This window comes from Typopeltis vanoorti, chromosome 6, assembly GCF_054136105.1.
Source record: "Typopeltis vanoorti isolate ZY-2024b chromosome 6, IOZ_Tvanoo_1.0, whole genome shotgun sequence".
In the NCBI taxonomy this organism is placed as follows: domain Eukaryota; kingdom Metazoa; phylum Arthropoda; class Arachnida; order Uropygi; family Thelyphonidae; genus Typopeltis; species Typopeltis vanoorti.
The window spans coordinates 2,005,503-2,019,081 of record NC_143554.1 but is presented as its reverse complement, the minus strand read 5'-3'; the positions used below and the strand labels follow the sequence as shown (position 1 = coordinate 2,019,081).

General features: G+C 39.9%; 1 protein-coding gene across 1 annotated transcript in view; it reads right to left on the bottom strand.

The window, feature by feature from the left end:
- PAN2 (PAN2-PAN3 deadenylation complex catalytic subunit PAN2) overlaps positions 1-13,579 on the bottom strand; it is a 717,374-nt gene that overhangs the window by 217,323 nt on the left and 486,472 nt on the right. The window contains exon 22 of the mRNA XM_090393913.1: positions 1,912-2,069. Coding sequence (XP_090250039.1) covers positions 1,912-2,069 — 158 coding nt within the window. The remainder of the gene's footprint in view (positions 1-1,911; positions 2,070-13,579) is intronic.

The following is a 13,579-nucleotide window of genomic DNA, read 5'->3' as shown; positions in this document are numbered from 1 at the left end:
ATTCTATCATACCACTCCTTGAACTCACACACCAAAAGTCAAGGTCAGGTTAGTCATGCACAAAAATGGCATCATCAGTCTATTGTTTTTCATAAAGCCCAAAGCGACAGGACACACTTACCTTGACACGCTGAAGATCTTTGTGCTCCACAGATTTCCCCTAGGTTTCATGTTTCAGCAAGACGTTAGTACATTTTTGAATGAGACATTTCCTGGATGCTGGACCAGAGATCTAGGTGGCCAGGCAGTTGGCCCAACTGCCTGGCCACCTAGGTCTCTGGTTATGACTCCATTGAATTTTTTTTTTTGCATGGGGCTTTATTAAAGACTGTGTGTGTGTGTGTGTGTACCAGAGAAAATTTGAGATTTGGGCAATTTGAAACAGCATATCGTTGTAGCAGTTGCCCTAATAACACCTCAGATCCTGGAAAATACTGGCCAAGATCTCAAGTATCATTTTTGACATCTGTCGAGCTACAAAAGGTGCACACATTGATCTTTACTAACCTTCATAAGAACTTGATGAGTTAGTCTGTATAATAACAAAAATTTATTTTAATAAACCTTATAGATGCTGAAATATGTGTGTGCGTGTATTTTTGGAAACCTCTAGCAGACGCCCTATATATAAATAATGTAGGGCCATTCCTGGTTTATGTTACGATTATCTAACAAGAAATTATCTTAGATCGGGTTATGTCACCTTTTATCAAAAACTTTATGCACACAGATCTTGGTTATTCTATACATTGCATTTGCAATCATTATAATACAATGTGAACCATGGACTCAGCACTGTTATTCTACTTTTCAAAATCCAGTCAATTCAATTTGATTGTCCAAGTAGAAAGTTATGCGCTTTGGGATGATAAAACAATATGTGCATCACAGATGAAAAGATACTGTATGATGATGACAGATGTGAATAACAATACCAGAAAATATTTGCCAAAATACTGAAATGTCAGTGAACTACAAAATATGCAGCAAAGCAGTCCTCAACTTCGTTGTACTCTCTTTACCTTCAATAAACATATTCTAAGCCAGGCATTCTCTACAATCAATGTTAATAGAGAAGCTAAAAGAAAATGATAAATGAAGATATGTATTAAACTAAACAAGGTTTACTGCATTCATCTAAAGACCATGGTCCCTTCTACAAACATTCTGAGGTTTATAATATTCCATGTTTTTGAGGTCTTCCTTACATAGGGTAAACATCTAGTAGCTTGGAAATTGGAAATTAGACAGAAAGAGCATGTTGGAGATGTTAATAACAACAGAGAAGAGAGCTTGGTCCCAGCTTTTCCTTTCCCCCCCCACACACACATTATAACAATGAATGGGATAAGAACTCCATTCCTTACACAGATGACAACCTCACTGCTTGCAACATAAAAGAATTTATTACGGTCATCCATTCACATGGCACACTCAACATGAACCAAGGAATGATCCTGTGTAATATCTAGAAATCACTCATTAGATCTTTCTGCATGTGAGACTTGAACTTCTCAGCCAACTATCTTGCGCACATCACTGAACAATAGCTAACCTGTACCAGCTGCCACGTGGTTTTTGTGTCAACTTATATTGTAATGGTACTTACATATTCTGTTTTTTAGTACTGTTATAGTTCTCATTAGCCTTTTTTTTTTTTTTTGTATTTTCTGTTCATCCTAACTCAGAAGAAGCCAGGACTATCTGTGGTGATGTACAATTATATACAAATGTAATTATACATATGATGTATAACTATATATCATATTAGCAGCAACAGTGTTGAGACATATAATATAAAAGATGAAGTTAAAAATCTTGATGGTATTTATTTTTAAAATAAGCATTCAACACATCAAAAAGAGTTAATAGCATAAATCAGAGAACATATATATATACATATGGATGTACCTGATTAAGAGTTACAAATTCTGCATCCATAGCAACTAACTGACCAGGTTTCGGCATTTCTTCATGAGAGAGGGGAGTGAATGTAATATGGCTGTGGCCACTCCTGGCTGCTAAGGCAATATCATCACAAAACACTTGTTCAGTGACCAAATTTTGAACTTAAAGGAAAAAACAACAACTGAAGTTATCATATGTTGCAATTTTTTAATGATACTTAGAAAATATAACTAGTTCATAATCATTAAATAATACAACAATAAAAGTAAAACATCTGACTGACTGTAAAGTCGAGCATGAATTCATTCAGTTCCTAGATAAACCATACAAGGAATAATGTTTATCTTGAATATTACAATAACATGCAAAGGAATTAGCATTAACTCTTGACTACGCTGTTTGACTTTCGGCAAAAGGATAGAAGGAGGGTAATGAGGTTCATTTGAATAGCTCCAGGATTGAGTTAGCAAATGATGGACCAGTCAGAATCAGGGTTAGTAGCGGGTGTGCCAAGGCCTTGTAAAGTGGCAAAATGACTGCATTATCCTTACTCGTCAATGTTTGTTTCAGCATTATATACAGAGTGGCCATAAAATAGCTTTCCCTCTTTGGAGTCATCTGTAACTAAAACCGGTAGAAGGAATGAGACCAAATTTTAGATTGAGACTTTAATGCATGCGGAGATGATTTCTGAGAAAAAAATATTTAGTACCAAAAGTTGTCAATAGGGGAAATTTTGCCACTGGCAGAGCCAAAAACATGTGGATAATTACATTAAAGGCAGATAAAATGGAATAATAACATTTCGACGGTGTAAGCAACAGCTGCGTCACTCATTCCAGCTGGATATGTGACGTGTTACAATGATAATAAGAATAATAATAATGAAACTAAAACCACAACTTGCGAGAGACACAGAAATTAATGTAGTGATTGAACTCAGAGGAAATAATGTTGTTTTATTCATCAGAATTAGGATCCCCTGGACCACATACATGATTTTCAATGTGCTGATCTTCCTTGTGTACAACAAATTGCATCCGGTATGCGATATGCTCTACAGCTGAGCGTAAGGAGTCAGATTGGATGTTTCTGCATCCATAACAGCCCGTTTTATGTTATGTTATTCGAAATGCTATTATTCCATTTTATCTGCCTTTAATGTGCTTGTTTTTGGCTCCGCCAGCACCAAAATTTCACCCTTCGGCGACTTTTGGTACTAAATCTTTTTTTCACAGAAATCATCACCTTTTCACTTGTATGCACCACAATGGTGCATACAAGTTCTTATCAACTTCTGTAAAATCATTACCACCACCTCTACAGAGACAGTGGTAATGATTTTAGAGACAACAGAAATACAACCAACCAACACTAATTCTTACGAGAAAAAAAAAAACAAAAAAACTTCCACATCCACTTCACCAACAGCAAATACAAAGGATGTTCACCACCACCTACAGTCATCTAAACCAGAACTACTAATCCTTTCAGAATGCCAAATGACAACTTCAATTGCCCAAATACACATTGCACAGCTCTTTCTGCCACAATGGTGGCACATATGTGCATTCATCAGAACCAACATATCATACAGAGAATGCAAATCCTTGAATCCCCCAAATCAATCTACTCTTTTTATATGCAAGAATTGCTCTCTATCACTCTCCAAATTCTGTCAAAAACTCTGACCTCTTCAACTTTCTCTCTCTCTAAAGCTCTACTTTTTGCAGTTTTAAATATCCCTATAGTAGGGTCATCCTTCTTAGGGACTTCAATCTCATATTGGCTCTCCTTCTCCAGTTTCACTGATCAATCAGACAGAGATGCTGAGGTGTTCGCTATCAGCAATAACCTATCTCAGATCATTAATCTTCCTACCAGAATACCAGACAACCCCCTCCAATCGGCCAACAAACTTGACTTCTTCCTAACAAGCTCCTCTTCCAGGTATACTGTGGTTGTCAATTCTCCTCTTGGAAACTCAGCCCACAACCTCATACAAGTAGCTTTTGCTACAGAAAAACCATCACCCACTAGTTCAGTTTTCTGTCCTTTGGCACTAGAAGGGTGCCATCTGGGAGGACCTCTGTGATTTCTATTCCTCCCTACCATGGTCTGACTACTGCTTCAGTTCTTCTGATTCAAACACACCAAATAACAGAAATCATTGTCACCGGAATGAGGGCTGTCATTCCGGTGACAATGATTCCTTATTCCACTCCAAATTCTCAGCCACCATTCAAGCCTTGGTTCTCAAAATAGAGTGCCAATGCTGTAAAAGAAAAAAACCTCTGCTTACCACAATTGGCTCAAGACAAAAACTCCAACTGCCCTCTCTGCCTATACTGCAGCTCACAGCAGTTGCAAAAGAATCATCAAGTCCAAGTGTTAGACTCTGAAAGGGCCCAATGCTGCAAAGGGCCCAATGCAGCGGTGCCATTTGGGCAGCTTGTCTGCTGCCCAAATGGCACTGCTCCTTCTAATCCCTTGCCAAGGCTACTGGACACAACTTCTGCCCACCCAGGTTTCCACTGCTCTCACATCCCAATGGTACCATAGTCACCTCACTAAAACAAGGCTAACTTACTGGCACCACTCTTCTCTTCCAATTCCCGCATTGATGACCAGGGCAAAGTTCCCTCCACTGCACAATGAATGGATCCCTTCATGTCTCTTGTATATAAACAACCTGCTTTTTCAGACTTCCAATCCTATCAACAGCTTTGCTGATGACAGTACACTCCAATCCTCCTTTTCATTCCGCAAACCTTTTAGTGTTTCAAGTATTACAATTCTCAAGATCTACCATGACCTAAACTCAGATCTCCAAGCTATATTCCAGTGGGGCAATGACAACCGTGCAAACCTCAATCACCAAAACCCAGTTCTGTGTAATCTCTCACAAGAAAGAACTCACATCCCTCCTCCCCTTACCTTCAGTAATAGTGAGATATTCAAACATGATCAGATTTCCCTTCTTGGAGTGACCTGCACATCTGATCTTTTCTGGCACAACCACATTTCAACTCTAGCTTCTGCAGCCACCAAAAAACTTGTACTTTTTGCACAAGACACTACTTCCCACCCCTCACAGCTGCTAATTCTATACAAAGCCCAAATCCACCCTATATTGCTCAGTTCCATCCAGAAGATGGCAATCTGGATAATTAACGATCCCTCTCTCACAGATGTTCAGTTTCTGCCTTGTGTCTCTTCTACAGATACTTTCATGGACAGTGTTCTGCTGAAATGGCCACTATTATTCCTCCAATCTTCTCCAAAATCATTAAAACAAGAACCACTGCTAACCAACACCTTTTTACAGTCTATCTTGAAACTCACTGAACCAACTTCACTGCATCCTCTTTCATTCCATCTAGTTCTGTCCTTTGGAACAGTCTCCCCACTCTGTCTTCCCCAAAGATTACAATCCTCAGCTGTTCAAACAAAATATGAACAGAATCCTCCTCTCTTCTGTTCCTCTTTCCCACACATGGCACTAATGTGCTGTAGGTCTTGTGGCCTTTTGCATGTGGATTAGATAATATATATATATATATATATATATATATATACTAAAGATACCAAACAATTTTATAAGCTAGGTTTTAATCCATTTTCCTAAGTAAGCAAACAGACAAGTAAGTCAAGTTTGTGCCTGCATGTAGTGAAAGTCTGAGGCAACTCGTGGTAAAGGTGGAGTAAGGTGTCTCAGACTTGCACTACATGCAAGTGCAAACTTGATTTACTTGTCTGTTTGCGCTTACTTGGGAAAAAGGATTAAAACCTAGCTTATAAAATTGTTTGGTATCTTTAATATACTATATATCCAAGGTAAAAAACTTTCTACACACACACACACACACACATAATAATAAGCTGGCAGTTAGAGATCAATATATGCAACACCCTAGTACAATAGGACTATCATAGATTCTTTTCACTCCTGTGCGATCTTTCCTGGGCTATGTCGGAAATTATAAAAATGTTAACAGCCTAGCCAGTTCAGCTGAACATTCCTTTCGCATGTGTGCTGATGTCACATTTGTGCCAATGTTGAATTCTTTCTTATCCAGGTTATGTGACAGCTCCTGGACTTCCTTCTTCTGCAGCTCTATCTTCTTTATCCAATTATCCAATGTAGTGCTGTGCACCATGTTATATAGACCTGGTCGATAGATCTTAGGAAAGTGAGCACTCGTTATTTGAACAATCACATCTGCTTCTCACAAGAGTACCTTGTGCATTCATGGTAGAGTACTTTTTTACATTTACTATTTCTTATAATTGCAGTATAATGATAAAATTCTTTTCAGTTGCCTTTAGCCTCTACAACCAATGTCTTTTCATAATTTGACTCAGCTTTTTTTCCATGCAATACTCATAACTTTTCTGGACTGTGTTTTATATAATTCATTTAACTCCTCTCATCCTTATCTTACATTTCTTCCACATTATCTTCTTCTTATGAATCGCTTACTTAATACAAAAGTGTAAGTTTTTACATTATTTCACTTCTGTCCTAATTATTCTTGAACTCAGAGACACATTCTAATACTGCATCATTGCAGCCTCTTTTTAAAACTTCCCATGTAACAGTGATACTCTTCCCATTCAGTAAATGATATTATGAAATTGAACTTCATATTCTTGTGAGTTTGTCACAGGCCTCTGTTCAGCTCAGCACGTAATCTGTTCTAATCTGACCATTCCTGAAACAGAATACAGCTATGGGATTAGATGTTATAACAACTTGAGTTTTATGTGAAGATGCTAGGGAATTGTTGGTACCTTTGACCACATTGTTTAATCTAAATCTTGGCTTTGGTTAGTTCCAAGAGGGCAGAAACAGGGAAAAATAAGAAAGCTCCAAAATTGATGTAGCAAATTACCAACTGATCAGCATATTAGGAGTTGTTTTCAAGGTATTAGAGAAGTTGGTCAAAAGCAAAATGCAGGAATGGATAGAAAGAAATGGGATACCATATGTTGGGCAGCATGGTTTTGTGAAGGGTATGTCATGCCTCAGTAACTTGCTTACATTTCATAATACAGTGCCAACTAACTTGGATAAAGGTAGTCGTTTACAGTGATATTTCTGGACTTTGCAAAAGCCTTTGACAGTATACCACATGGAATCTTAATCAATAAACTGCAGCACATGTAATGGATATAGTGTTGTTGAGATGAATAAGAGGATGGTTGATGGAGATATATCAGAGTAGTTTACTCTGGAGTAGAGTCCAGAAGAAGGCCTGTGACTAGTGGCATCTCACAGAGATGCCAAGAGTACATTAATTTGTACATTAATAATATAGGAAAAGATCTGAGAGGAACTGTTCAGTTATTTTCTAATGATGCAAAATTGGGTAGAGCAATAGTTAATACAGATGATGTTAAAATTTTGCAGGATGATTTGGATAGACTGGCAGGCTGGGGAAAGCAGAATGGATGTTAGCTTAATGTGGCAAAGTGTAAGGTTATGCATTTTGGGGTGGAAAGATTATTAGTTGTATACCACATTGATGGAACAGTACTCCAGGAAATTGATGAAGCCAGAGATTTGGAAGTGTTAGTGGATAAGGAATTGAAGTTTAGAGGGCACATAGCAAAAGTGGTTAAAGGAGCTCATTTGATTATTTGGCTACTAAAAAATACTTTGAAAAGCAGAGACAGGCAGGTTATTATTCCTCTGTATCGAGCCTTGATAAGACCCCATCTTGACTACTTTGATAATCTGGTTACCTAGGTTTCTTGGTAATGAAGAAGAACTGGAAAGGATCCGGAGGTCTGCGGAATGCACCTTACAAGAACAGGATGAAGATTTGTGGGTTACAGAGATTGGTTGACAAGTGGAAAAGAGGTGATATGATTGAGACAAATTACTGAAAGGTTTTTACAAGATTAATACAGAGGAAATTTTTCAGAAGAGGTCTGGTAGTGGGAGAACTAGGGCCATGCTTGGAAACTGAGCAAGAGTGGGTTGCCAGGGTCGGTTGTGAGTGCTATGACTGTGAATGATTTGAAAGCAAAGTATGATAGATACTGTACAAATGTTGGATAGTGCTTGGCATGATGTTTAGGGCCTCCCTCAATGAGTCTAAGGACTCCATGGAGTAGCCCATAATGATAATAATAATACTTAGCCCAGTTCAGTAGGGCATGATGCCTACCACATCGTTAACTGAGAGTCTCCTTTTGTTGCTTTGTATCAAATCTAACCCTCTTTAATCTTGAGGTCCTTCTTTCACATGCTGCTTTCAAAAGTTATTTTGCAACTTCTCAAGAAATTGTCCTTCATTCTTATGAAGAATTTTCTCTGCTATCTATTCACTGCTCAGATAACTTTAGTCAATGTGGTAATTTGGTTCATAGTCCTCAATAACTGAACCATGAGATGTGTTGTGACATGCTGTCTTATATTTCATTCTGTCACCTTCCTCTTCACACCAGATTCCCTTAAACTTACTGTAATATGAGGCATTATTCCTTAGTATCTGATATCATTAGTGGCACACACACCCCATCTATTTTGTTGTTCCTGAAAATACTTTACACTTGATTTTGGTTAAATTTGACTCTGTGAGCCAGGTTTCACTAATGCAAGAATCTTAGACCACAATGTATTCACCAAGACAAAACACCCATTTCTTTCTAATACTCCTGGCCTTTGCACATAGACATAAGTTACTTTCTGTCTTTATTTGTATGATTACATCTACAGTAAGCCTACAGTTTCTTTTTTCTGCCCTCCGTGCACACGCAAAAAGTCAGAAGCCAAAGCATACAAGGTCCCCTATACACATACAAGTCATAACCATGCTCAATGACAATCATACCATTACTACTTTGACATACCTTAGCTGAACTTACCCACACATGTATTCTGACCATTCTTCCTATGATTATCTAGTTTCCCCGACTTTCTACATTAGGTTTCTTTTCAATAAATAATTTCTCCACGCTTTTCATGCCATCCCTCTCATACAAATCATTTTCTGCTGACAAACTCACTCTGTACATCCAAAAACTCTCACTGATTTCTGAATCACAGCCTATGCATCAAATCTGCTATCACAGCCCATCTTAACTTAGTACTATCCTATCTCAGCAACAGACTAATTGCTCATTTTTCTCAATTCTTCCAACATTTCTTTCATATCCTTTTTTACACTGCATTTATCTCTATTTGTTTGTTATTTATTAGTTTATTCAATAATTAACACCTAGAACAATTATTTGTTCCAATGAGAATACTACCATCATTTTTTCTTTATGTTTCTTGATTGCACTTGCCACATAATTTCCACTTTTGGACCTCCATCGTTAAGTGCAAATTTAATGAGTGTTTAATAAGGTATCTCTATACCATATTGCTTTATTTTTTTCTTACATTCTAATTGACTTACCTTATTATACACTGATAGTTTATCAAATTCCATGCTGACCTGCTTTTACTGTTCTCCTTGTTTTTCTTGTCCTGAGTTTTTTAATTAAAATGTTTCTCGACTTTTTTAACTTCCTGGTTGAATGTTTAAGGTTTGACTTTAATCTAGAAATTTCATATGCTAAATAATCTTTGTGTGCATCATCAAATCAGAGCTGCAATGCTTTTGCTCAGTGGCAAAAAGATTCTGGCATGTACATTACCCTTTGCTTTGATGTCACTCTTTTGTTCTATGGGTTTTTGGTGCCATTTTTAAAAACTAACTCAAATTAAGAATGTGTTTGAATATATTTTAGTAAATACACTAAATACAGTTAATTAGTAAAAACTGCAGTTGAATTCTAAAAATACACTAATTATTCTTAGAATACACCCAATAAATAAAATGGCCTATCTTACGGGAGTTAGAAATAACATGCAACACTCAAAATAGCACCTAACTAGATATGTCAAAAAATGTTTAATGTGGAAAGGCATAAAGTTAAGCCTTTTGGGATATAGGGACTTAAGTTGTGTACTACACTGATGGACCTGTGTTCCAGAAAAGTGATATGAATTTAGGGATTTGGGGTTATTAGCGGATTGGAAGTTGGAGTTAAGAGTACATGTTGCAAAAGTGACCAGGCTTGCAAGCAGAGATAAGGAAATAAAAAGGTTTTTACCTTGGGGTTATTATGCGTTAAAGACACCCAGAAATTATATACTTGATTTTAATTTTAATCCTTTTTCCAAGGAAGCAAAACAATGTTTTACATGTGAAATACATTCATATCTGAGCTACTTGTATATAGAAGCTAATGACTTCATATTCCTTGTCTTAGTATGTATCTCATAATGCAAAGCACACACACACACACATCCCCCCCTTGTTGGATGTGTATAATTATTATTATTTCTATTATTACATGACACCTCCAGGGAGTCCAAAGGACTCGTCGAGGGAGGGCACCTATTCTACAACTCTCCATCTCCATTGCTCAATCCACCAACTACAAAGAAATGCAACTATCATTATCATCTATGTCAACGCCATATACTGTCCACCACCACACTAGAATTTTCACAGAAATCACAAACATCCATGTCCATGGCAGTATTCGAACCCATAGTCTTTTGGCTGGAGAGTGGATACGCAAATCGCTCGGTCAACTACCCAGATCGGTTTTGACCTGTATTGAGGTCTCGTCAGTGTAGAGCCACACTCAGAAGAGATACCAAGATTGAAGTAATACAGAAGTTATATATATCTCATATACAAGTAGCCAAAAGGAACTCGACCTAATTAATAAAAATCTCTGGATGAGAGAAAGATGTAGAGAGTTTTTTACCTTAGGTATATTATATGTTAAAGATACCAAGAAATTATATACTTGGTTTTAATCCTTTTCCCAAGGAAGCAAAACAATGTTCTGTGTGTGAAATATATTCAAGTCTGAGCTACTTACATATAGAAGCTAATGACTTCATATCATCACTTGCCTTAGTATATATCCCACAATGCAAAGCACATACCCCCTCTTTTGGATGTGTATAATACTAGGCATAATGGAAAGGAACACTACTTAGAGTTCCTTTCCATTATCAAGCTAAATACCTTCCATATCATCCAGAGGGATACAGAAGGGAGAGTCCTTGCCGTCGACTGGAAGTACAGGGGCTGTATCACCAGATACATTAACATCTACGCCCCGGCACATGCAACATTAAGACCTGCATTCTTCCAGTCGCTCCATCCATACTTATACGGCACCCATCACGTCATCTTGATGGGGGACTTTAATTGTGTGGCGGAACCGGCCTACGATAAAGTAGGGGGAAACCCGATTACAGGTACTGCTGGCTACAGACAACTGGAAACCCACATCAGAAATCTCCAGTTGTCCGACATCTAGAGGGCTCATAACCCCTACTGTCGGGATTATACTTGGACAGGCCAAGGTATCGGCACCCAAATCGACCGCTTCTACTTGTCACCATCCCTTGTCTCCAGAGCCGAGACAATAAGGCACATTCCGATTAATTCTACCATCTCGGACCACAAATTAGTCGTGCTCAGGTACCATCCATTAGAAGCCGTAGATGTTGGTCCGAGCCCCTGGAAGTTACCACCAGACTTCCCGTCCCTGTTCTCAGCCAAGCTTAACCAACTGTGCTCCACTTGGTGCACCGCTGGCTGGGACTGGGACGCCTGGGCACGACTAAAACTTAACATCAAGAACAACATGATAAAATGGGGCCAGGAACGTGCCTTCCAACGAAGAGCTCGGCTCCGTGACCTCTACAAGGAGAGGAGCTGGTTCGTGGCTAGCCAACACCAAGGCTTTCCATGTCACAACGCCATCCGTGACAATAATCTCGACATCGAATCGGAGAGACAAAAGCAGGTGGAAGAAAAGAACACTAAGATCTGTCTCCACCTCCGCTCGGAAGACAGGCAATCGGCCGCTTTTTACAACCGGCGTTACGTCAACTTCCGGCAGGAACGTACCATCACTACCATCAAAGAAGGCGGACGTGATCACACTACAACATCTGACATCATGAACGCCTTCTGGGGGGGTACTACAGTCAACTCTATCAAGACAACAGTACCCCCCAGGATTACTCCTGTTGGAATATTGACTCCTTCCCTGCGCACATCCAAGCAGGGTTGGATGCACCGTTTACAGCGGCCGAAATAACATCAGCCTTCAAACAGTGCCGTACAAAGAAAGCGCCTGGGCCAGACGGCTTAAGCACGGAACTCTACCGAGAGGCCTGGGACCACATCCTCCCCATTCTCGTGGCAATCTTCAACACCTTCCTTAACACCGGAAACTTGCCACGGGAATTTTTGGAATGCCATACCGTCTTCATCCCGAAGACCAACAGGGACCCATCCATCATCAAGAACTGGCGTCACATCAGTCTGTCGAACACGGATTATAAGATCCTCGCCCGTGTTCTCAACAACAGACTGAAGATCGGGATGAGATACATCATCAAAAGCACACAAGTGTATGGTGTTCCTGGTCGATCGATGGAGTTCAATCTCATCCTCATCAGAGAAGTGCTACGTCTGGTTAACATCAAGCAGTACTCCATGGCATTGTTGACAATTGATCTCAACCGAGCGTTCGACATTCCTTTCTCTTCAACATCCTAGAGAAAGTCGGGGTTAGCAGTGGACTCCTGAACATCATCAGAAGAGGCTACAACAACAGCTCTACTCGTCTCCTCATCAACGGACACCCATCTGACCCCAGTACCATCCAGAAAGGGGTCAAACAAGGGTGTCCCCTCAGTCCTCTGCTCTTTGCTCTAGCCCTTGAACCGTTCCTGCGGGCTGTGAACAACTCTCATGCGGTTAGAGGAATTCCACTTCCTCTCACCACGGATGATTCCAAGGTAATCGCCTACGCAGATGACGTGGTGGGCACACTTAGGGACAACGACTCCGTGCTGAACTTCTTCAACATCCTAAAGAAGTTCAAAGTGTCGGGGTTAACATCCAACCCCGACAAAATCAAGATCAAGTTGTACGGAGTCTGGGACCTGCACAACATCCCAGCAGGTCTCGTCCCTACTGCCGACCCCCTCACCATCCTGGGGGTCCCGTTTGAAGAACAGCCCGTGCTTAACATCGAACGTCTCGACAACAACATCGTCGAGAAACTCAAGGACTGGAAAAATGGACAGCTGTCACTCTCCTCCAGGGCTACTGTCATCAAAACCATCATATGCTCTGCACTTCAGCACGTCCTGAACATCACCAACATCAGCGAGGATCAGGAAATCCGGCTCTACAGGAAGCCCCTGAAGTTCTTCTGGGGCAATCTACGCCAGGAAGTTGGTCTTAACATCCTTCAACTTCCGGAGAAGCGGGGGGGGCTTCGGCCTCCCCTCCTTTAACATCAGGTACCTAAGTAATGCCGCATTCCATCTAAACAGGATACTGCAGACTACACATCCCTGCAGCTATCCTGTGCGGTATTTCTTAGGTCACAAGCTTCCCCTTTTTGGGATCCAAGTCAATCAGGGTCCCAAGGCGGACATTGTTCCAGAAGACTACAACAGACTGTGCCAGCTTATACAACAACTCCGCTTGTCGGGTGTGAACATCGCCGCGATCCGGAACAGTTCCACCTGGTACGAACACTTCTTCAACATCGTTCGTACCGACGTTCCGGATCTGGGGATCAATAACAACGAGATCCTCTTCGGCTACCTCACCAAACATCG